The 24,535-nt window shown below is 43.3% G+C and overlaps 1 protein-coding gene across 1 annotated transcript in view; it reads left to right on the forward strand.

Annotated features, from left to right (window-relative positions):
• The window catches only part of LOC120553759 (pleckstrin homology domain-containing family A member 5-like), a 275,577-nt gene that overhangs the window by 126,760 nt on the left and 124,282 nt on the right, over positions 1-24,535 (forward strand). The window contains 1 exon segment of the mRNA XM_039792455.1: positions 20,283-20,366. Coding sequence (XP_039648389.1) covers positions 20,283-20,366 — 84 coding nt within the window.

Here is a 24,535-nt window from a genome sequence, read left to right on the forward strand (position 1 = left end):
GTACTACTTAGTTTAGTGTGAAACCGCTCAGTGGACTACATCTCCCGTTTCACACAATCTAGCTCACCTAGCTTGATGCTTGGTTTGCTCGCTAGCTAGCTAGCTTAGCTCTGTTCCACAACACATGTAATGTGATCTTAACTGCTGTGTTTTATTCAGTGAAGTGTTTTCAGCAGAGAAGCAAAAGACCAAGCAAGATCCTCTGCTCATTAGAGTAATGTTACATCCCCGGTACCATACACACAGACATCGTAGCTTCAGCGAGACGTCATCCGTGCGACATTGAAGTGTGTAGTCTTTGTAATTATGTATTTTCACAGTCTTATATGTCAACAGTTTAACAATAAAACCAGACTTTCTTCGGTTGAAAAATTATCTTCTAAATTGACGAACATCATATTTGTAATCCATGGCTCAATTCAAACGGGATAAAAAAAATATATTATTATTCCTCCATTGACTCTCGTTCATATTTTTTTGAAAGATAGGTCCCATTGGCCGGGAGTAGAAGGGCGGGACTTCGGCTCTCTGTTGTGATTTTCATTTATTGTGATCCTAGAAGTGTAGTGATTGGATAGTATTGAGTATTGGGATTATCTTTTCCTTCTTTAACCAAAACAAGAGTTGAATAAAACACTGTACAATGAGACAATGTATCCATGAACAGCGTTTCCTTTAGGGTTTTTTTTAGCAGTGGGGGCAGGTCCGAACACCCCCTCCCCCTCTATAAAACAGAACTGACACTTAGTTATTAATATATTTATTCACCTCTATTCACACACACAATGATCTTGACATATAGGCTAGGCATTCTGTAGCAAATAACAACAACACCACTATTAATTACATTATCTTAATGCAGTGTCACTACTTTAGCATGTAAATAATGCACCTAAAATACAAACGTTCTCCAACGTTAACTCTAACAATGCAGCCCTATTTCTGATACCGGGGGGGGCAGAAATGTTGCTGTGGGGGGGCCGCCACGGTAAAATCAACATAGAGGAAACACTGATGAAACATTTCTAAAAACTGATTGTTTCTAAGAAGAATGCACGTCACGTGTCAGTCAGTCCAGTCTGACATTTATTTCATTTGTAGAAGAAGAACATAACATGGATTTTCTGCTTTTTCCGCTTTGGCTCTGTTTTGCTGGAAACAGATATGATGTAGTCGTACCGTACCGTAGAAACAGGAAATATTTAGCTCAATCCAAAGGTGTAACTTTGGGTTCAACATTGCGGGGGTTGAGCTCTCCACCTTTGAGCAAAGTTGAAATTTTGAGTGTCAAACACTTAATTTTCTGCATTCTGGTGAATTTTTCTGCATCAAGTCATGGTACAAATGTCTTGATGTATGTAAAAGGAATTATAATAGGTTTTTCGGGTGGGTTGCACTGGCTAGTTTGGATTATTGGGGAGGGGTGGGTTGTAACCCCCCCCATCCCCCCTGTAAATTACGCTTATGGGTCAATCAGTGGTAAAATACATACAAATTATTGATTATTGGGAAAAGAATCACTTTTAAAAATTGCTGCAAAAAAAATCCCGATACATATGATTTTAGATTTCTTTTCCCACCCCTACTTCCTACATGCATATATATATATATATATATATATATACTTAGTATGTGGTTACCTACTCAGACCCAGGACTGTGCTCCAGCAGCATGATGCTGACAGTCCCATCAGATACACCGTCATCATAGTCCTAATGCACACGTGTCAAACTCAAGGCCCGTCTAGTTGTGCGCCACACCAAAATGACAGAAACTGTTTTTCAAACTGCAACTATGCGACATTCGAAAGCAGATTTTTGGCAGATTTGCTTAGAGAGTCAAATTCCCACAGAACCAGAATTCAGGCTGGGAAACAGGTTGCTGTGAGACGGCTGCGTGGTAGCCTGCTTTTAAAAATGTTCTTATTGTTTTGCTTGATTCGCTAAATCGTTGATGGCTAAGGATCTATTTTGAGGGCTTTATGTCGACCAAGTTGGACGCTCCGGGGAGTGAACGGTGGGGGGGGGTGTTTGAGTGATGGATTCTGTGGAAGTCAGACAAAGCTTTGCCAATTATACACAGAGAAAGAACAGAGTGTGTAATGAAGCATCTCCATCACCGTGGCACAAGGATGTGCTGTTTGTACCACGTTTTTGGTAAACAAAGAGATGGGAACTGACTGGGTGGGGGGGGGGGAGTTTTGACATGCACAGGAAATTCAGAATGGAGTGTGACCACCAGCAAACTAGTTCTTTCTGATGTCTCTTTGAAACCAGACTTCAATGCAAATTGAGTGGAAAGCTCAATTTGCACTGAGGCTCTATTGAGCGATCAGTGCAGTTGTCATCTGACCTGTTTGTGTCGCTGCGTATTTGTGTATTCCAGTCCTCTCAGCAGTGGCCTGTTGTGTGGCAAGTGAAGGCATCTAGTTCATAATGTATAGACCCTCACGTCCTATGAGTGCTTCATTTCCATTTGGATGGGAGCAAAGCAACCTCTTCATCTTTTCTTCTGTGAAGTAACCCAATAGATTCACTACGAAATCGGATCTGGAAGAGTCGAATATAGATTTCACAATCAATAAAATAAAAGAAAGTAATAATGGTCAAATCAATGAATTATTTAGTCACTGACAAATACGATGAGTCTATGAATGTTTTTGTGTCATTTTAAAGACCATATCAATCTTTCCATTGCATGTGTTGTGCGTTTAAGCAGGCCTCAACTCCTGCTACCTCTGGTTATTTGCTATAATTCAAATTAATATAATCTTTTGGGGGGGATTCCCAATATAAATGATAGTGTTGATGTAATTAACCTCATTTAAGTAACATAGTCTCTTGCATCTTGTGCCAATACCTGGGGCACGTTCAATCTCAAAACGGTGTGCAACGTGTTGCTACGGCCATGTTTCCTCTGAACGGTGTGAAACGGTGTGCAACGGCTTTGAGTTATGTTCATTGTCGTTTGGTGGGCGTGTCTCTCGTTTATTGGCTGTGTGATACCCAATCAGCAGAGACGTGTCTCTAACCTCGTGGTAATAAAAAGGCAGAGCGCTTGTGCACACAACAGGATGTTTAACACAGCCCAGTTTAAAAACGTGTTGCTACGTTTTGTCGGGGCTGAACGTGGCCCTGTTGTCTGTTCTGTCCAGGTGAAAGGTAAGAAACAGCTACTGTTCCTGGCCTCCAGGAAGTGGCCGTGGGAGGATAGTTATGGCCAGATGTTCTGAAAAGGAAACAAACTCATTATAGTATTATTGAACGAGAACAATTGAAGAACATAAAGATTATTACTCCCCAGAAATTACCCATGTCGACTTTAAGGATTCTTTGCACTTGTGAAGAACAAGCTGAGGTTGTTGGATTGAAACTAACTGTCTCGTTCTTGTCCCACGTGTCAGTTAAACGTACGTCCCGTCCCAGAGCGTCAAATAGTGATGCCAAGGGTCCCGACCCAGAGCGTCTAGAAATTAGGCCAAAGGGCTATACGCTATAGGAGACTTATTGTGTCGGCTGTGGCTCAAGTGTTAAGAGTGGACACCTACCAATCGGAAGGTTGGTGGTTCGATCCCTGGCCCCGCAGTCTCACGTCGAAGTGTCCTTGGGCAAGACACTAACCCCGAGTTTCTCCCGATGCTGCGCCATCGGAGTGTAAATGTGTGTGAATGTTTATCTGATGAGCAGGTGGCACCTTGTACAGCAGCCTCGGGCCACAGTGTATGAATGTGTGTGAATGCTGAAAAAATAATGTCCGCTGCCTTGTTTACGTCTGCTCTTGGATGTGTGTAGACAACAGTCAGAAATATTTGTGGGAATTCACGGGGAAGATAGGAGGCTCGAATAGAAAATGATAAAAGTTCAATATCAGGAGTGCAAATCTTTTTTTCTTACCACAGTTGTTTCACACCATCTGTCATTTATCATGACGCACACACCCCCTCCATGTTCCTTGCCTGTAGCCTTGCTGCATCGGTCCAAGCGTACGATACTAAATCCGTCCGGACAAACTTTGGAATCAGGCGCGGTCTCATTAAGCCAGGTCTCAGAAAAGGCTAGGACACAGGCTTTGCTCGCAACTCGTCAGCTTTCCTTTTTATTGATTGGACGAGTGAAAGAATGATAGTTGGGAGTGGAACTTTTGTTTTCCTCTTCCCTCGTTTTCTCGTTTATTCCTTGTCATTGAAAGTTCTTGTTATCTCTGTGGGTATGATTCCAATTGCGTAGGCGCTCAGTTATAGGAGAAAGTCTCTGTTGTAGTGTACATGTGACTTTGCGTCGCTGGCCTGTTCACCTGCCACGCTGATGACAAACAATATCGACCCGACTATTAAAACCAGCTCCTGTACGCGACTCATAGTGGCTTATGATAACGGTCCGTAAGACAGTGCATCTAATGATGTTTTTTACCGAAAGTGATTGCAACAAACAACTAATTCAAACAAACAAAAAGACGAGACAGACAGCCTGTACTGCTGGTCGCCACTGTGCAGCGCCCCCTGATTAAAGCGCTCTGAGTGGTCGTTAAGACTAGAAAAGCACTATATAAATACAGTCCATCTACAAAGGGTCACTTTTAGACACACTGGGAGTGAGAATGTGTTGACATTGTTAGGATTATAGTAGGTCAAAAGGTTCTAGTGACAGGGTTGCCACGTTGTCTCTACAGCGCCCTCTTACGTTTATTTGATTCTAAATGTGGGGGGGGGGACATTGTTTTCAATTGGACTGGGTCCACCCCCATGCAATTTTTTCTAATTTCTAATTTTTCTAATGTCCAGCTAATAGTTTAGTTATTCAAATTCAATAAAACTTAATAACGTTGTAAATCGTAGCTAGTTAGTCGATTTCTTTTGCCGCAGTGATGGTATTATTTTTACCTTTTAGAGGTCTTAAAAGTCATCACATTTGTACTTACAAAATGTGCAGTACCCTACATTACCCTAGAGGCTTTCCATTGTAGTTTTCAGATAGGCATCCATATTTTCAGTTCTTGGAAGCCTTTAAAGAATCAAGTGATTGTTTTGCAGCTGTTTACCAATTCATATGCTAAATACCTTAATACATTGTTGTCTGTTTTCTGAACAAGTCAGCATTTTCAACACTTTACAGACACCAGGATTAATCAATCAATCAATAAATATCAATCCCAGAAAAATCATCAGCAGATTCACAGATGAATTTGGTCGTTGCAGCCTTAGACATGCAGTACTTTCTCCATTGTCTCAAAAAGTAGTAGCAATAACCACATGTGAAAATGATGCACGTTGCACCTTTAATAAATCCTACAGTACATGTGAAAAACATGTGTTCCTGATATGAGCAAGATGTGTGTGCTTTGTACATAAAGTATGACTTCATCCAGTGGCTGAGTGCTCATGTGCAGCCCAACACATCCTACCTGTAATGGATAGTTACCGGCATGTCTTGAAGCTCATTGGAAGTTACTCATCAACCAAACACTTAAAGCTTGAAAATGTAAAAATAGTTTTTTGTCTAGCTAAAGGTCAGGACGAGGATGATATCACTGGCCTTTTTATGCACTGAGAGGCTGTGGGTGTTGAGGCCAACTGCAGCTGGCTGTGATGATGATGGTGATGGTGATGGTGATGATGACGATGATGATAAGTGGAGAGGAAATGTGGAGGAAAGGATATAAGGACAGAAGAGACAGGTGGCCTCTATTCCTTCCAGATTCCCATCTCTCCAGTATTTCTCTGGTAGAATCCTTAACTAGCTGATACACTCAACTCCAGGGACCTTCATCACAATCGCAATCCCATCAACCGTCTGTCGCAGTTACCAATAGCAACATGGGAGCCAGTCCGGGAGTGTAATAGCAATATGAGTGATGTGCTTTGTGTGGCATAGGAAATACAGTGGAATACTTGAGGAAAGCATGAGGAATTGTCAGGTTCTTATTTGTAGAGGAACTCTTCTCACAATATCGTGTCACATGAAAATCCATCTTGTCAGGCTTCACAAAATGCCTCCCATCCACTAGAGGACTTTGAACAGACTTTAAATAGACTAAAGTGGCCTTCCTCCACAGCGCTGCAGAGGAGGGTCTGGCTAGTCCACACAGCATTCCTGGATGGGAGAAAAACGTGCTCTGGTTTATTGGCATTTCTTTAAACCAATCACAATCGTCTTGGGCGGGGCTAAGCACCTGATGGAGCCACGTTGCCTCTGCTAAATAGTCTCAGGAAGGAACTTGATTTGGTGGAACATGTGTACGTTCAAAAGTAGTTTTAGTCGTGTAACCGAAAACTCAGATTGGACAGATGGTCTAGCTAGCTGTCTGGATTTACCCTGCAGAGATCTGAGGAGCAGTTAACCATAGTCCTCACAAATCCACCGGAGGTTAGAACGCCAACACAAAGGAAGAGGAAGGGGACGGACATCCGGTCTAAAGAAGGACATTCGGCAGCACCGGAGCAATCCCGGAAGTGGAACATCATTGATATAGAAGACTATTTATTGATGTACATTTATTTATTTATCACATTGGATGTACATTATGGACAATTGAAAACAAAATCAAAATGTTGCCATTCAATGTATCTTAACAGAGTTAGCTTAAAGCTAATGTTCATCTGCAGTCCGTTGCAAGCGGGTTTCCCGGCATATGCCTCCTGGTGAAATGGCGACAGTAATCCGAGCAAGACGAAGACATAGGCCAAGGAGACAAGCTGCCACAAGGACCACACTTTTTCAGTTGAGTGAACAGGAAATCATTAAGCAGCCATGCAATATTACAGTTACTGGAAGAAATCAAAGATGACATTGAATCTCTGATTCAGCGTTCACATTCCATTCCAGCGGTTGTTAAACTCCTCGCTACATTACAAATATTTACATCAGGATCATTTCAAACAGTCCTAGCATCAGCAGTGGGAATATGGCAGTCTGCACTCAGCCCTATCATAGCACCAGTGCGCAATTTACAGAATAGTGGGCGGATGAGCTGCAGGTTTGGTAAATACGACGTAAGCTGAAGTATCACAGCGTGCACTTTCTGCGGGTCGGCCATGGCGCTGATAACGCTACATTCGCAAATGTACATACATCTGGCCCCCAGGCTCATTAGAAAGGAGCTTCACCATTACTTTGTAAAAAAAAAAAAAAAAAACATAAATAACTGTGTGGTCTTATTTGTTCATTTGTATTAAGAACGTTTAGTTGTGTACTTTTACTCAAAGTGTTGGTGTCCTTGCAGTTGCAAATTGAATCACACTGCACGACCGCATCTTATTGGTATTCCTGCACCACACAGCTCAGACATAACCCACAGGTAAACAGACTTGTCCAACAGCACAGCGGGTCTCTCAGCTAACCTGATTAAGACTCTTCCCCAAGTAATAATGAGAGAGAGGAATTGGCTTCTTATTGAGCAACAAAGACGATTTGTTGTGCTGCTGGGTCTCCGAGCTTTGGCTTGCTGCTGGTTGAATGGGTTGGCACGCTCGTCCCGACGGCTTTATGCGAGTGGAACAGCACATTATCTCGACAAGCCAAGTTGGTATCTGAGGTAGAGCTGCTAGGGTTGTCTGGCAGGAGTTTCTACATGGCGAGGAGCGGTGGAAGAAGTATTCTGATCAGATATTTAACAGCAGCCTCCGCGGTAAGCTATCATCATTATACGCTGAACTTTGTCAGGCTAGGATCAACTACCTCTACAGAAAAAAGAAAGAAACTTTATTATAAATCTGAACGTTTGGGGAAAAGAATTATGACATACTGTCAAAACTGCTCTATATTCTTATGAGAGGATGAGAACATGGATATGAAATACCATTAAGAAGTGTATTTCTTTTAATAAGGGTGGAACATTGAGCAGTCAAACACAGAACATTTATCACAAAAAATAAAGTTATAATAAAAAACAATTCCAATATAAAAATATCAGTACTTTCCTGTAAACTGGAATGTCTGATAGGGCTCCGTTCAACAGCAGCATCTATATATTACACCACATCCACTGAAAGTAGGACATTTCTGTAACATTATTCCAGCGTTTAGCCAATGAAAAAACACTAAATATTAGAGGTGTGACGAGATTAAACGTGACGAGATTTCTCGTCGAGGTAAAAAGTGTCTCGCAATATCAGTATACAAGTGCAGAGCAGCAGCCATGAGTCTGACTTTGACCTCAAAATTAGCATAGCAAATCCCCCGGCCGTTCCCCAAAAGTTGACTCCGAGTTCACTTTTGCAGAGAGATAGCGGAAGAAAAAAGCTGCCCGTAAAACCCAGCGTTAGAACGTTAGAGAGTACCGCTGCTCTCTCTCTCTCTCTCTCTCTCTCTCTCTCGGCCAAGACACACACGTGGCTTGCAGTTCCCTGTTGCGCTGTCCGGTGCAGACCACTCTCTTTCTCTGTTAAAATGAGTCGGGAAGTGGACAGCAAAACGTAACTCTACTTTTAATGATATTAAACAAAGAGAAATGTTCTCCCTTCATCCTATCATAGTCATAAATCAATACTAGAGTAGCCTAGTAGACTAGAGTAGCTTAGTTGTATCCTTGGGCAAGACACTGAAATCCGAATTACTCCAGACTCTGCTCCATCGCTGTGTGAAAATGTGTGAATGTTTATCTGATGAGCAGGTGGCAGCTTGTACGGCAGCCTCGGCCACCAGTGTATGAATGGTGAATGGTTCCTGTAATATGTAAAAGCACTTTGAGTAGTCGTTAAGACTAGAAAAGCGCTGTATAAATGCATTTGTATTTTGTTACATAATATGACGCAATGTTGAAAAAAACTATTGTTCCTCTAAATTCTTACATATAAAACCCTGCATTGACTTTTCAAATTGTCATTATCGGAAGAGGTTACGTATAAATTTGGTTGAGTATAAACCTTGAAGTTGCTCTTTAAGTTTTTATTACTAGCATTAAGCCTTTGATTGGTCGATGGGGTTAGTCTCTCCTTTACAAAGAAGAGGTGTTAGTGACCCGTGCAGACCAAGACCGGGGCAATGTTACTGCCGAGCGAGGAGGAGGGAGCAGGGAGAAGCCGGCAGGTCAGAGGTGATGGAGAGAAGCATCTGGACGGCTGGCAGAAAGAAAGAGAGAGAGAGAGCTCACTGAGAAGAGGTAAAGGGGAAAATGAGAGGGAAAAGGTCGAGGAGGGTGCAGTGAGAACAAAAAATTCAGCCAGAGCGAGGAAGGAGGGGTGGAAGGAAAGAAATGAAGGGAGGGAAAAGGGAAAGGGTGAGGCAGGGCTGTCAGTGCTGCTGGTATTTTCTGAAAGGTTAGTGGCCTGGCCACAGGGAGAGACGGTGAATGGAAGCAGCTCTGCAGGGAGGAGACACGCACACACACACACACACACACACACACACACCCACGGCGGCTTTGTCACATGGCATTTAAAACAAAGAACGTTCGTCTACACTGAGGACCAATGACATTAAACATCAGCTAGCAATTCACATTGACTAATTTAGCTGATCATTGTATTATTGTTCAGAGAAGGTGGTGTGTGTGTGTGTGTGTGTGTGTGTGTGTGTGTGTGTGTGTGTGTGTGTGTGTGTGTGTGTGTTAAATGTCGGCTCTGTGGCAGTTACGAATGACGCAATCGTCATGAACGCGCTGTGTAGCCAACGCGGAAGATCCGGGTATTTTCGAGCTCCATCCATCCTTTTGAGCAACTCTCATTGGACTGAATGGAGCTTCCGGTTCTTATCGATTCTCGGTTCCGATTCTTTGAGGGGTGGAGTTGAAACCATATAAATAAAATGGATAGAAAGGCCATTGAACTTTTTCCCGTGGTCATTTGATTGGTACACAACAAAATGGCGATTGTTGTTAGTTGTCATAGTGACAATACGCGTCAGTGGGGCCGTAAACTGTTAGACCCAGCAATAGTGGGTCAGCAGAACACTAACGTTTGACCCAGCGGCAATGGGTCAGCGGACCATTAACGTTAGACTAGGGCTATGCAATTAATCGAAATTTAATTGTAATTATGATTTTGGCTCCCAACAATCGCAAAAACAGAATAATCGAGAAAAACAATTATTTAGCTCATTACGTTTTGCAAGTAAACTCTTATTTTCTCTTGTGTTCTGAATGAAAAAATAAAGTTTAAATAGGAAAAGTATTAAGGCAAATTTCACAGCTGTATGTGTTTTTTTTTATGTTGATTTATTTAACTTTTTCCACTGTTTTTGAAGTTCAATAATTGCCACATCTTTCCAGAAGTCAACGAGCAATCGTGTTAAATTATCGTGATTTCATCCATCTTCGTCCGCTTATCCGGTGTCGGGTCGCGGGGGGAGCAGCTCCAGCAGGGGACCCCAAACTTCCCTTTCCCGAGCAACATTAACCAGCTCCGACTGGGGGATCCCGAGGCGTTCCCAGGCCAGGTTGGAGATATAATCCCTCCACCTAGTCCTGGGTCTTCCCCGAGGCCTCCTCCCAGCTGGACTTGCCTGGAACACCTCCCTAGGGAGGCGCCCAGGGGGCATCCTTACCAGATGCCCGAACCACCTCAACTGGCTCCTTTCGACGCAAAGCAGCAGCGGCTCTACTCCAAGCTCCTCACGGATGACTGAGCTTCTCACCCTATCTCTAAGGGAGACGCCAGCCACCCTCCTGAGGAAACCCATTTCGGCCGCTTGTACCCTGGATCTCGTTCTTTCGGTCATGACCCAGCCTTCATGACCATAGGTGAGGGTAGGAACGAAAACTGACCGGTAGATCGAGAGCTTTGCCTTCTGGCTCAGCTCTCTTTTCGTCACAACGGTGCAATAGACTGAATGTAATACCGCACCCGCTGCGCCGATTCTCCGACCAATCTTCCGCTCCATTGTCCCCTCACTCGCGAACAAAACCCCAAGGTACTTGAACTCCTTCACTTGGGGTAAGGACTCATTCCCTACCTGGAGAAGGCATTCCATCGGTTTCCTGCTGAGAACCATGGCCTCCGATTTAGAGGTGCTGATCCTCATCCCAACCGCTTCACACTCGGCTGCGAACCGATCCAGTGAGTGGTCAAGGTCGAGCCGATGATGCCATCAGGACCACATCATCTGCAAAAAAGCCGATGAGATCCCCAGCCCACCGAACTGCAACCCCTCCCCCACCCCCCGACTACGCCCCGATATCCTGTCCATAAATATTACAAACAGGATTGGTGACAAAGCGCAGCCCTGGCGGAGGCCAACCCTCAAACGAAGTGCGCGACTTACTGGTGAGAACCCGGACACAGCTCTCACTTTGGTCGTACAGAGATTGGATGGCCCTGAGTAGAGACCCCCTCACCCCATACTCCCGCGCACCTACCACGAGTATCTTCCCGGGGACCCGCGTCATACGCCAATTCACAAAAAACAAGCACATATAGCCGGTTAGGCATACTCCCAGGCTCCCTCCAGGATCCTGGAGAGTGAAGATCTGGTCCATTGTTCCACGACCAGGAGCGGAATCAGCGTTGTTCCTCCTCAACCCGGGGGTTCGACTATCGGCCGAACCCTCCTTTCCAGCACCTTGGAGTAGACTTTACCAGGGAGGCTGAGAAGTGTGATACCCCTGTAATTGGCGCACACCCTCTGGTCCCCCTTTTAAAAGGGGGAACCACCACCCCAGTCTGCCACTCCTTTGGCACTGTTCCAGACTTCCACGCAATGTTGAAGAGACGCGTGTCAACCAGGCCCCTCCACACCCAGAGCCTTGAGCATTTCTGGGACGGATCTCATCAATCCCAGGGCGCTTTGCCACTGTGGAGTTGTTTGACTACATCAGTGACTTCCGCCTGGGAAATCGACGACAATCCCCCGTCATCCTCCAGCTCTGCCTCTAACATAGAGGCGTATTAGTCGAGTTTCAGGAGTTCCTCAAAGTGCTCCTTCCACCGCCCTATTACCTCCTCAGTTGAGGTCAACAGTGTCCCATCCTTACTGTACACAGCTTGGATGGTTCCCCGCTTCCCCCTCCTGAGGTGGTGAACAGTTTTCCAGAAGCACTTTGGTGCCGACCGAAAGTCCTTCTCCATGTCTTCTCCAAACTTCTCCCACACCCGCTGCTTTGCCTCTTTCACGGCAGAGGCTGATTTCAATATTGACCAAAATAATAAGTGATTATATTTTTTGCCATAATCGAGCAGCCCTACGTTAGACCCAGCAGCAGTGGGTCAGCAGACCGCTAACATTAGACTCAGCAGTAGTGGGTCAGCAGACCGCTAACATTAGACCCAGCAGCAGTGGGTCAGCAGACCGCTAACATTAGACTCAGCAGTAGTGGGTCAGCAGACCGCTAACATTAGACCCAGCAGCAGTGGGTCAGCAGACCGCTAACATTAGACTCAGCAGTAGTGGGTCAGCAGACCGCTAACGTTAGACCCAGCAGCAGTGGGTCAGCGGACAGCTAACGTTAGACCCAGCAGCAGTGGGTCAGCGGACAGCTAACGTTAGACCCAGCAGCAGTGGGTCAGCAGACCTCTAACGTTAGACCCAGCAGCAGTGGGTCAGCGGACAGCTAACGTTAGACCCAGCAGCAGTGGGTCAGCAGACCGCTAACGTTAGACCCAGCAGCAGTGGGTCAGCGGACAGCTAACGTTAGACCCAGCAACAGTGGGTCAGCAGACCGCTAACGTTAGACTCAGCAGCAGTGGGTCAGCAGACCGCTAACGTTAGACCCAGCAACAGTGGGTCAGCAGACCGCTAACATTAGACCCAGCAGCAGTGGGTCAGCGGACAGCTAACGTTAGACCCAGCAACAGTGGGTCAGCAGACCGCTAACATTAGACCCAGCAGCAGTGGGTCAGCAGACCGCTAACATTAGACCCAGCAACAGTGGGTCAGCGGACCGCTAACATTAGACCCAGCGGCAGTGGGTCAGCAGACCGCTAACGTTAGACCCAGCAGCAGTGGGTCAGCAGACCGCTAACGTTAAACTCAGCGGCAGTGGGTTAGCTTGCTAACTCCACCTTAACGTTACCCCCTCGCCACATCGTTCACACGAGCCCAATAAAGCTATAACTTGGGACAATAACAACATGCTTTATGTGGATGAAGCATGAAGTTAATTTGATTCATTAGCGGCTGGCTCTCTGCATCGTAACGTTACTGCTCCGCTGCTCGTTTGTCCGTTACTGCAAAACCTCAGCTCCGAGACTTCGAGATCGGAAGTTTATACGTTACCATGGCAATGGTACACATAAAAATGTCTGCTGCTGTGACCATTCTGCTACGTTGATGTGAATGGAAATGGCCTTTCTAACCATTTTATTTCTATGGTTGAAACAGGTCACATGCTAATTTTACAGATAAGAAGAACATTTTATTTAGAGTCAACGGTGATTTACAGTTTTTACCAGGCTTTTTCAACATAAAAAAGCCACTCTAGAGTGCCGCTTACTGTGCTCCATGGCTGCAACACAACAAGCCTGGAAATAAAGTGTTTATCGGTGTTTAAAGCCCTCAACGTCACCTTTCAGGCTGGAAGGCACTAGGATTAGGCAATGGTTATGGTTAGCATTAGGATTAGGGTTAAGGTTAGGATTAGGTGCCTTGAAGTCAACGGTCACAGCGCTGCCTGGAAAAAGACGTTGGGGGCTTAAAACACCCTCGAGCAAATACAGTGGCTGCTAGGGAAAACTTGCACATGTTAAATGTGGAACCGATGATCGGATTCCAAACCAAATTTTTCCCAACAATTCCAATAAAAAAATAAAAGATTTTGGAATTGTGATTTTTGAAACGATTCTAAATTGGAACCGGTTCTCGATGCCCGATCCCATTCAAGCATGATGCTGCACTTGATTAGTGCGTGGGACTGTTCTATTCAAAATAGGTTCTGCAGTGAGAGAGTTTGTATTTTCTGTCAGTGCTGCCTGTAGCTGTTTATGTGTAAATATCCATCTTGTGTAACGAGAATAAGAAGCTGTGTCTTTCATGAGGTGACTCAGGCATCTTTTGTCTCATCGGAGCTATGTCAAGCCTTGCAGGCGGAGATGTGACTGTGTGTAATGAAGCCCCTGGTTTGAAAGGCGGCTTTAAGTTGGAGCTGAGAGCCTGTTGAAGCCGCGCTGATGCTTTATTCACAACGTGTCATATTTCTATGATGTGCTGCTCCTTCGCTGTGCGTCTCATTATCAGAGGCAGATATGTCTCAGCTCCTTCGACGGTACTCATCTTTTCTTTTTCTATTTAAAAAAAAAAAAAGACTGGTGGAATGTAACTAAGTAGATTTACTCGGATCTGTACTTTACAAATTTGAAGTCTTTTCGTTTCGTGCCACTTTCTACTTCTACTCTTCTACTCTAATCTGACAGTTTGAGTTACTAGTTACTTTACACATTAAGATTACTGCACACAGAACACATATAGTTTATACAATCTGATGTTTGATTCTAAAGTAAACTAGCCGACAATATAACGGCTACAAGTCCAGCTGAGATGATGAGACCATTAAACACACAACTGGTTTTAAAATGGAAGGATTTTTCTCCATTGAATACTTTAACTTTAAGTATTTTCCCTGTTGATACTTAAATACTTTTGCAAGTAAAATTTTAATGCAGAACTTTTACTTGTAACAGGGTATTTTAACAAGAAAGATTATTTTGCACATTACGTTTGTCAAGTAAACTCTTATTTTGTCTTATGTTCTTATTTTTTTTTGTTTTTAAAGTTAAAATGGGAAAAGAATGAAAGGAAATGTCACAGTTTAAAGTGTTTTCACTGTTGATTTGTTTAACAGTTTCACTGTTTTTTAACTTCAATAACATCTTTCCAAAAGTCAATGAGTAATGGTGTGAAATAATCCTGATAATCCCTTGTTCTAAATATTTTGAGGGGGACGTGTCCGGAACCTACGCCTATGCCTCAGTTCTTGGCCCTTTGCAGCTCTCTGGCTCTCGGGGACCGAAGTAGCAGAGCAGTCCCAGCCACGGTGTTGCATGGCTGGCTAGATTAGACCCAGGAGGAGCCCCTCCCCCCCCACCCACCCTTTCCTCCCTGACTCCATCCGGCTCCTGCACATCTGGCATCTCCAGATGTAGGGTAAAAACTCAGCAGCAGCTGCTCACCCTCCATCTGCTGCCAACAAATGCTGGACCCCCCCAGAGAGCGGACTGAGTTTATCCAATGATTCTCACTCAGGTGTCAGAGGTGATGCTAAAAAAATCTGCGTACACATCTACAGTCTACTTATGATATAAACGTTTGGTGTGTGTCATGGCAAAAATGCATCAAACTAGTGTTTTATTCACTATTTGTTCAATCGGGCAATCTCCACAGCGCTGTGGAGTAAGGTCTGGCTGCACCGCAGATACATTCTGGGATAGGAGCTCTGGGTTGTTTGCATTTCTTTAAACCAGTCACAATGGTCTAAGCTCCAGACGCAGCGACGGTGGCTCTGCTAAATAGTCTCAGGAAGGAACTTGTTTTGGTGGAACATTTGCACCCCGCAAAAGAAAACGCCACATACAATATTAAAGGTGCCCTGCCACACGTATTTCATGACTTTGTGGTAATGTCTGAAGTTCTACCATGGACTCTGTAACATCTTTTGTGGAAAAAATGCCTTGGTTACCTTGTTTCAAGCCATTCTAGCGTGGTATAGAAAGCCTGCAGGAAGTCTCGGCTCGATTTCTGCCAGTTCTCATTAATATTCAACGAGCTAAGCTGTTTCAATCTGATTGGCTAACAGCTAGCCAATGAGAGCCTGGCTGTCAGTATCCTTTACCCAGCCCAACTGGGCGAGCTCATGAATAGTAATGAGCTCAGGCAGTATGATGTCAGACTGACCAGCTTTTGTGATTGGTCTGATTTCTCTGCTTGTTTCTGTTCAGTGACTATAGAGCTGACAGAGGAGGTAGCAGTTTCTTTTTCACATTCACAACATAACTCAAACACATATGGACCGAACATATTTAAAAAAATACTAGTCAAAACGGTTTTGTGTGGCAGGGCACCTTTAAATGAAGTTAACTGTTGACACACAATACAGGAAGGTGAGCTATTTAAATTAGCGGATACATGGTTAAACATCATTGGCTCTTACTCCTCATTGGCTCTTACTCTTACTGGGACATTTTCCAAAACCTCCCAGATAGAGAGGAAATACCCTAAACATATTCTTTCTAAATCTTTACAATCATTCACCTAAAGAACCAAGCAGGCCGGCCCTGTTGCAACGTCCAAATCTTCTTCAAAACTTGACATTTTCAACTTAGTTGATGTTTTTCAAAGCGAAGAGATTTTGAGAACGGCAACACACAGAGAGCAGACATCCTGCGCGTGCTTTATCCTGAAAATGTCCTTGCGTTGACCCAGACTATAGTTAGATCAATCAGGCCCCTGATTATGAGTCACCCACCCAGCCACTTTAACCAGTCTCAGAGGGAATGTTTCCTCTGGACAGCCTGAGTCAGAATGAGCACCCGCGAATATCAAAACCCAGCTGATCACTGTCAGCGCTGCACCACTGCGAACAGCTGGTTCGGTGTTTTCTACCGACGTGATGGATTGAAGCTCTCAGCGTCTAGCTTGCGGTTCAACTAACTGTGAAAGAAGGGGTGATAAAGTGTGTGTTCAGACTGGTTTGTAGAGCGAAGGAAACGCGTGTGCAGAACTGATCATATTAGTAACGTTCTGAACTGTAAACAGTCCCAGTCAACAAGAACAATGGCAATGTGTGGGATGGTGAACGTGCATAACATCACACTGCAGTACTGTACTGTAGTTCAGATTCCTGCTCTGATGCAGAATTAAGGAGCTACTGTACAGGATCGTGTAACTATTTGATCTCTTTTTAATAAATATGGCAAGGGAAGGCTGACATAACACAGACCTATGGAGTAAATCAGCATTCAGCTGTGAGATCTGCAAAAAGTGAAAATGTTACTTTAGTAAAAGTATGTAAGTATCATCAGGAACATGTAAATAATTCTCCTCCCATTGTAGAAAGAGTAAAGGATCCAACCAGTTGTGTGTTTAATGGTCTCATCATCTCAGCTGGACTTGTAGTCGTTATATTGTCGGCTAGTTTACTTTAGAATCAAACATCAGATTTTATAAACTACATGTGTTCTGTGTGCAGGAATCTTAATGTGTAAAGTAACTAGTAACTAAAGCTGTAACAGATGAATGTAGTGGAGTAACTAAAGTAACTAGTAACTAAAGCTGTAACAGATGAATGTAGTAGCAAAGTATAACTAGTAACTAAAGCTGTAACAGATGAATGTAGTGGAGTAACTAAAGTAACTAGTAACTAAAGCTGTAACAGATGAATGTGTAGTAAAGTAACTAAAGTAACTAGTACCTAAAGCTATAACAGATGAATGTAGTGGAGTAACTAAAGTAACTAGTAACTAAAGCTGTAACAGATGAATGTAGTGGAGAAACTAAAGTAACTAGTAATTAAAGCTGTAACAGATGAATGTAGTGGAGTAACTAAAATAACTAAAGTAACTAGTAACTAAAGCTGTAACAGATGAATGTAGTGGAGAAACTAAAGTAACTAGTAACTAAAGCTGTAACCGATGAATGTAGTGGAGTAACTAAAATAACTAAAGTAACTAGTAACTAAAGCTGTAACAGATGAATGTAGCGGAGTAACTAAAGTAACTAGTAACTAAAGCTGTAACAGATGAATGTAGTGGAGTAACTACAGTAACTAGTAACTAAAGCTGTAACAGATGAATGTAGTGGAGTAACTAAAGTAACTAGTAACTAAAGCTGTAACAGATGAATGTAGTGGAGTAACTAAAGTAACTAGTAACTAAAGCTGTAACAGATGAATGTAGTGGAGTAACTACAGTAACTAGTAACTAAAGCTGTAACAGATGAATGTAGTGGAGTAACTAAAGTAACTAGTAACTAAAGCTGTAACAGATGAATGTAGTGGAGTAAAAAGTCCAATATTTCTCTCTGAAATGTAGCGGAGTAGAAGTAGAAAGTGGCATGGAGAGAAAAGACTCAAGTATAGCGCAAGTACCTCAATATTTGGACTGAAGTACAGTGCTGGGGTAAATGTACTCAGTTACATTTCACTGCTGCATTCTCCGAAAAGGTTTTTGCGTTTTTGTGCCTGTGACGCATCAGCATCACGGTCCCATTCTGCCTGATCTGCTGACGTCCTGCTGACTCACCGTGTGAATGAAAGGCTTTTTGAAATGATGACTGATGCAGCTCTTCCTCAGATAATACAAACAATCATTTGAAGGTGTCTGTGACGCTCCAAAAAAAATTGGATTCATAGATTTGCAGCCATTCCTTTTTCTAACGAACAGAATGGGCTACTGTGCTGTGACTGGCCAATAGGAACGCTTCCTATTGGTTGATCTGAAAAAGCTGCTGCAGGAACGTGTTAGACAGTGTCCACATCATTTTTAGAGCGTTTTCTTTTTCCATCTCAGTCCAACCTGTGTGTGTGTGTGTGTGGGTGTGTGTGTGTGTGTGTGTGGGTGTGTGTGTGTGTGTGTGGTCTCTTTCAGTCAAATTGAAAAATATTGATTCATTTATTGCTTTTTTAAGCAAATCAAAGTTTTGAATGAATTCCAGGATACATCTTTTGGTCATATATAACAAGATAATGTAATTACACAAATAGACAGCCTATGAAGTAAACCACGCATCTTGTCATTGCCCCCCTCCCCTCCCCCAGCATAGCTTTAGCATAACAGTCTGACCAAAAATCACCTATATAATTACCATTTGGCATATCTAAACAAAATCAACAATTACCATCAACAGTCATACCCCTTAAGATCTTAGCTAGTGTTAGCAAATCGTTGCGGTTAAACAAAGAGACCGTGAATACGTAACAAAATTGACAATTAGACAATGATGTAATAATTGTTGCAGGCCGTACGTGCATGCGTGCGTGGAAGGTTACCTAAATGATTCCATCAGGATCAGGTTGAGGATTAGTTGTGTGTGTTCCAAACTTTCTGACTTCCTGACTTCCTTATCCCTGTCGTGGTGTTTTCAGGGTGGGTAACCAAGCTCTGCTGTTTTATGAGAGGCTGTTTCTAGAAACATCAGAGAGAGAGAGAGAGAGAGAGAGAGAGAGAGAGAGAGAGAGAGATAATGCAAGGAGGAAGTGGAACAAAAGGAATGAGAGGAAAAGAGAGAAGTAAAGCAACAGTGAGAGGAAGCAATGAAGCAAAACATGAGCACATGAAGGAGAAAGTAAGGGATCAAGGAAGAGAGTGAGAATCTAAAAAAAGGGTGAAAGATTTGTGAGGGACCGATTGAGACAGTGGGGAAGAGACAATAAAAGGAAGTGAGACAAGAGAGAGTGAGTGAGTGATGAACAAACAGCGATGGAAGTACTGAGACAGAATAAGAGAAGAAAAGAGAGTTATTCAAGAAAAAGAGATATGGAGGGCATGGAGTCTGGAGTGTGCCATCACTTTAATTATAGACTGTGACAGTCTTTCATTCCAATCAATTAATAAACTGGTTAAAAAATGTAATGAGAAATCAAATCATTAAAATTGCACTTAAATGGTGTATAAGATGAATGAATGAAGGCAAGAAAGAACACGACGAGGGGAGAAAGAGGAGGAAAGGGGGATACAGAAAGTACCAGAGAGAGAGAGAGAGACACACAGAGAGAGAATGATTGTTGTGTAATGATTTAGTTGTACCATTGTACTCAGCGTGCCTTTATTCTATCACTTTATGTTGTGCCAGTTATTGTTAATTGCCTTTTATTTATATGTTATCTGCTTTGGCAATATAAGCAATGTCTTGACATGCCAATTAAGCTCTTTTAATTGAAATTTTAAAAAATGAGAGAGAGGGAGAGAGAGAGAGAGAGAGATTGTATGTTGATGCTTTGGCAACATTGTTATTGAAACTCATGCCAATAAAGCCCCTTTGAATTGAATTGAGTTGAGTTGAGAGAGAGAGAGAGAGAGAGAGAGAGAGACTGATCTGCTGTAGTCACTCTCACACTGTGCGGTCTGCTGTTGACTGGACTGGACGTTTTGGAAGCTCTTTTCTTTTGAAAGGGACTGGACCTTTAACTCTGCAATAACTTGTTTTCCCCAATCCATCAGGACATAATGCTAAAGTTTAGCATCAGCCACTGCTCTAGGTGTGTGAACGAGTGTGTTCGATGTGCGATCCCCATGTGCGGCGCTGCGGTCTCTACAGATGTGCCTTTATTTGTATTTGTTAATGATGCAGCTGAATGTTAAGTCTCATATTTCATTTTGTATGTATTGTGTGACATGTTTGACGTGTCGGGGTGTTGTTGCAGCGATTGAACGCTCTCTCTTGTCTCTTTTCCCTCCCTGCGTCTCACTCTATCTCTCCCTGCAGTCACAATGAGCGAAAGGTGACCTGTAAGCACCCGGTGTCAGGCGTCCCCTCCCAAGACAACTGCATCTTTGTCGTGAACGAACAGTAAGTCTCTCTGCACTCTGACACACACACAACACACACACACACACACACACACACAGCATTGTGCGCTGCTGATTTCTGCACTGATTTGAAAGGTCACTGGAACCACTTACGGGTGATTTCACTCATCAAACCACTGTTGCATCTGTTCTGTGCAGCTGTGTCACTGCGTGAATGGACTGTACGAGTGTCGATCTCAAGGGACTTGGATATACCAGGCCCCAAAAGTTCCACTCAGACCAGAGCCGCGGTCGCGGGTTGGTTCATTCATACACCATTTATTGGACCAGAGAGGACCCGAGAGTAGCAGCGTCCAAACGTCCAGGGATCCCAAAATAAATGTTCCCTTTATTTAATGCAAAGAACCTGTTAGCTGAATAGCAATACATTATTTGGATATGAACACGGTGCTTAACGCTAACTTTTGAAAGTGGCTGCCGGCTTGGCAGCCAGGCATCAGCTTTTGGTTGCCGAAATTGACACCACGGTTGCCATGTTTTAAACTGGCTTCATTTCGAGTAATTCATTTCTTTCACACGCGCCGTTAACATGAACAGAAAATTGCGTTGCCTGTATCTTTTCGCGGCAAACCCACGTTTGTGGATAGCAAACGCACAACGTGGAAGGGGTGGAAGGATGTTGGGACCTGGCTCGAAGGACCAAGATGTTAGGATAATTATTTATCAAGGAATGGACAGAATCACTGAAATTGTCTTGGAGTAGTAGAGTCAGTTTTACAGCACTCACAGCAAAGTACAGAAAATGACTGACGAAAGCCTTCTACAGCAGCTTTTTCTATGAGTAAAATGAAGTCATAATACAAAAGGCGATGTCGTCTCCCACAAGGTCAGGAAGTGGCTCCCAGGATTTACCTCGTGAGAACGTCAGCAGTATTTGGGCTTTATTTCATGCAAACAGTTTAATATTAACAGAAACAAGAAGAGTTTTACGGGGACAAGCAAATCAAATATTGACTTAAATAAGACTTTCCAGTTTTGTACGTTTTGATTTGTTTATATATATATATATATATATATATATATATATATATATATATATATATATATATATAAACAACAGGTGGTTGCCAAAGACGGCAACCAGAGACCATGAGACGGTTGCCAATTGACTCAATCTGGTTGAGAAAGGCAACCGGGCAACCGTTCCTGTCGAGCCCTGAACCAGATAATCCACTCTGAACAAATAGGAGCACCATTTGCAGTCACAGATGTGTGTGGGGTTTTATCCACGTACCTGATTGACACAGTTTCCCAAAGTCCCTCTTCTTCTTCTCATAACTCGTCCTAATTCAGTCAAATCAGAACACAAAGACATCACACACACACACACACTGCCGACTCACTCTTTACAGTGGTGGCAAGTTCTCCAACGGAAGACAAAACGTCCATAAATCTGTTCAGAAAACAAGTTGTTCCTCATAACTTCGGGTCTTGGCTTTCCTTCTTTATCTCAGTAATCCAGGACGTCCCACGAGACACACATGCCAGAATGTAAAATAGACTTCAGGGTGCAAAAAGGCAAAGCGGCTCGAAGTAATGACTTTTATAATAATACAGAATTTGTGTTAAAAAGAGAAACTCTGTGCTGTGGAAATGTACATTATGCTAATTTTACCACATTAGCTATAATTGTACATTCGCTCTCTTGGCCGTCATGGCCCTCAGCTATTATGTGAGACTGAATACTGGCTTTTAAACTGCATAGGTAATTATTGCCTTCTCGCAATTACGTTAGACATGTATGATTACCATCTATAATAAGCAGTTACAAAATGATTCGGTGTCCCAACAGTACAGCTTATTCTTTTGCATCACAGTGTCAGATTGGCTTTAACAGTGGTGGGGGTGTTGAGGAATAACTGCAGCATCTGTCGGCCATGTTAAAGCTCCGACTGTTCCCTTACTATCCTTTTTAAATGGGATAATCAGAGGAGTGTGTTGAGTGTCCATGCAGCTGTGAGGACATAAACAGAGCATCAGTGTGCAGCTCTCCAGCAGCATGGACGCCCCCACACTGAGAAATCCTAACCACTGGGTGCTTAACACAGTCCGCAGTCTGTATAACACCCCCCCCCAAATCCTCTGTCAGGTTTTCATGGCACATAATAATCATGGTAGAATCCGATGTTGAAATCCCGCCTCTGAGCGCATCCTGTCTCTCAGGGCATTGTTGTCTGAGCTACCCGGAGGCAGTGGTTGCATAGAAAGCCGAGGATTGTGGTTGTGTTATACGCGCAACACACTGAGGATAATTGTGACAGTGTGCCTGATCCATACTAAAGCTCTGTGTCTTGCTCTGCCGCCCATTCTCTTCTTATTCGGCCTAACTGTCCGTCTGTCTGAGCGATTGATTGATTGAAGCTCAGTGTTCCCTTTAGGCAGTGGGGGCAGGTCTGTCCGAACAACGTTACAACCCAGGACAGGCTTTTCAACAGGCAGGATCATTAAAAAGGCATCCACAACTAAATTGTGCGTCTGTCCTATTTCTGATACCGTGGCGTCAGAAACACTGGAAGCTAGAGCAGGGATGTCCACACTTCCCGCAGGCCAATTATTATTATTATTATATATTATAACAATATATTTGAATGTAGTTTTTACGATTACAATAATAATAATCTATTGTCAATGCCACAAAGCTCTTTGAGTTTGTTCCATGCTATGTAACTGCAGCAACATATTCACCTTTCTAACAGTTTCTCCCCCCTGAGAAGCCAACTCTAGTTATTGGGAGCTCCATACTGCGGAACGTGAGGTTGGCGGTCGTGCGCGTCCCTGGGGCCAGAGCGGGCGATGTGGAATCCCATCTAAAGCTGCTGGCTAAAGATAACCGCAAATACAGTACGATCATACTTCACGTAGGTGGTAATGATACCCGATTATGTAAATCGGAGAGCACTAAAATGAATGTTGAGTCACTTTGTGCATATGCAAAGACAATGTCGGACTCAGTAGTTTTCTCTGGACCCCTGCCAAACCTGATCAGCGATGACATGTACAGTCGCAGGTCATCCTTCCACCGCTGGTTGTCGGGGTGGTGCCCAGCTAATGATGTGGGCTACATAGATAACTGGGGGGCGTTCTGGGGAAAGCCTGGTCTGATTAGGAGAGACGGCATTCATCCCACTCTGGACGGAGCCGCTCTCATATCAAGATGGTTTAGGAAAATCAAATCGGAAAAAAAAAAAAGGAACATGATGTACAAAATCATCATGGACTGTTTCATCATGTGTTAACAACTGTTTTTAGTGATAAATGAAATTATAAAAATAAAAATAGAAGAGGATAAAAAGCGCCTGTAGGTGAATCAGTTAACCATCCATTACCTTTCCTCTGGAGACAGGTCTGTTTACAACCTGTCCTATCGTCTGACTGCTAATGTGTCTCGCTCCGTTGGTGAGTACAATGTTATCATAATCAATACAAATGCCCCAATCACCAGAGGAAGGAATTCTCCTTTACTGTGTGTTGGCTGTCTTGTCTCCAAGAGAAAGCCTGCCATATTTCCCTCCTGGCTCCTGTTCTGGATTCAGCTGCTGCACTCTTTGACATGGTTGTGAAGTTACTGACTGTGTAGGATGTAGCAGTGCTGCTGTCCGCTGTCCATTGGACTACTTTTTGTGTGTTACTCGCTGAGGGTCAGCCAGTCTGGGAATGCCACCACTGGGTTTCTTTTCATCTCTTTGTCCGGCCATCCATCTCAATCTATCTTCTATTTTTTTCTATCACCTCTCTATGTCTGTTAACCCTTGTGTTGTCATCTCGTAGACTGTGAACTTGTTGTCCTTCTGGGTCAAAACCTTTTTTTTGGCTCTTTTTCCAACGTTGTTTTGAAGCTTTTTTCAACGTTTTTGTCACTTTTTTCAACGCTTATTTAAATACATGGTCAATAAACATAATTTAATTCAATTCAATTCAATTTTATTTATAGTATCAAATCATTTTTCAACAAATCAACTTTCATTGAATTGTGGGTGTTTTTTTTTCTCAATTTTATAGCATTTGAAATAAACTGTGATCCACTCAACATCCTCTGATCTTAAAGTGATGGTTCGGAGTAATTTCAGGGTCCGTTGCACCATGACCTGGAGCCAAACACCCCCCCAGAAGCTTTTTTCACCTGGGTTGAATATTGGACGAGTTAGCGTT

Source organism: Perca fluviatilis, chromosome 23 (assembly GCF_010015445.1).
Source record: "Perca fluviatilis chromosome 23, GENO_Pfluv_1.0, whole genome shotgun sequence".
NCBI classification, from domain to species: Eukaryota; Metazoa; Chordata; class Actinopteri; order Perciformes; family Percidae; genus Perca; species Perca fluviatilis.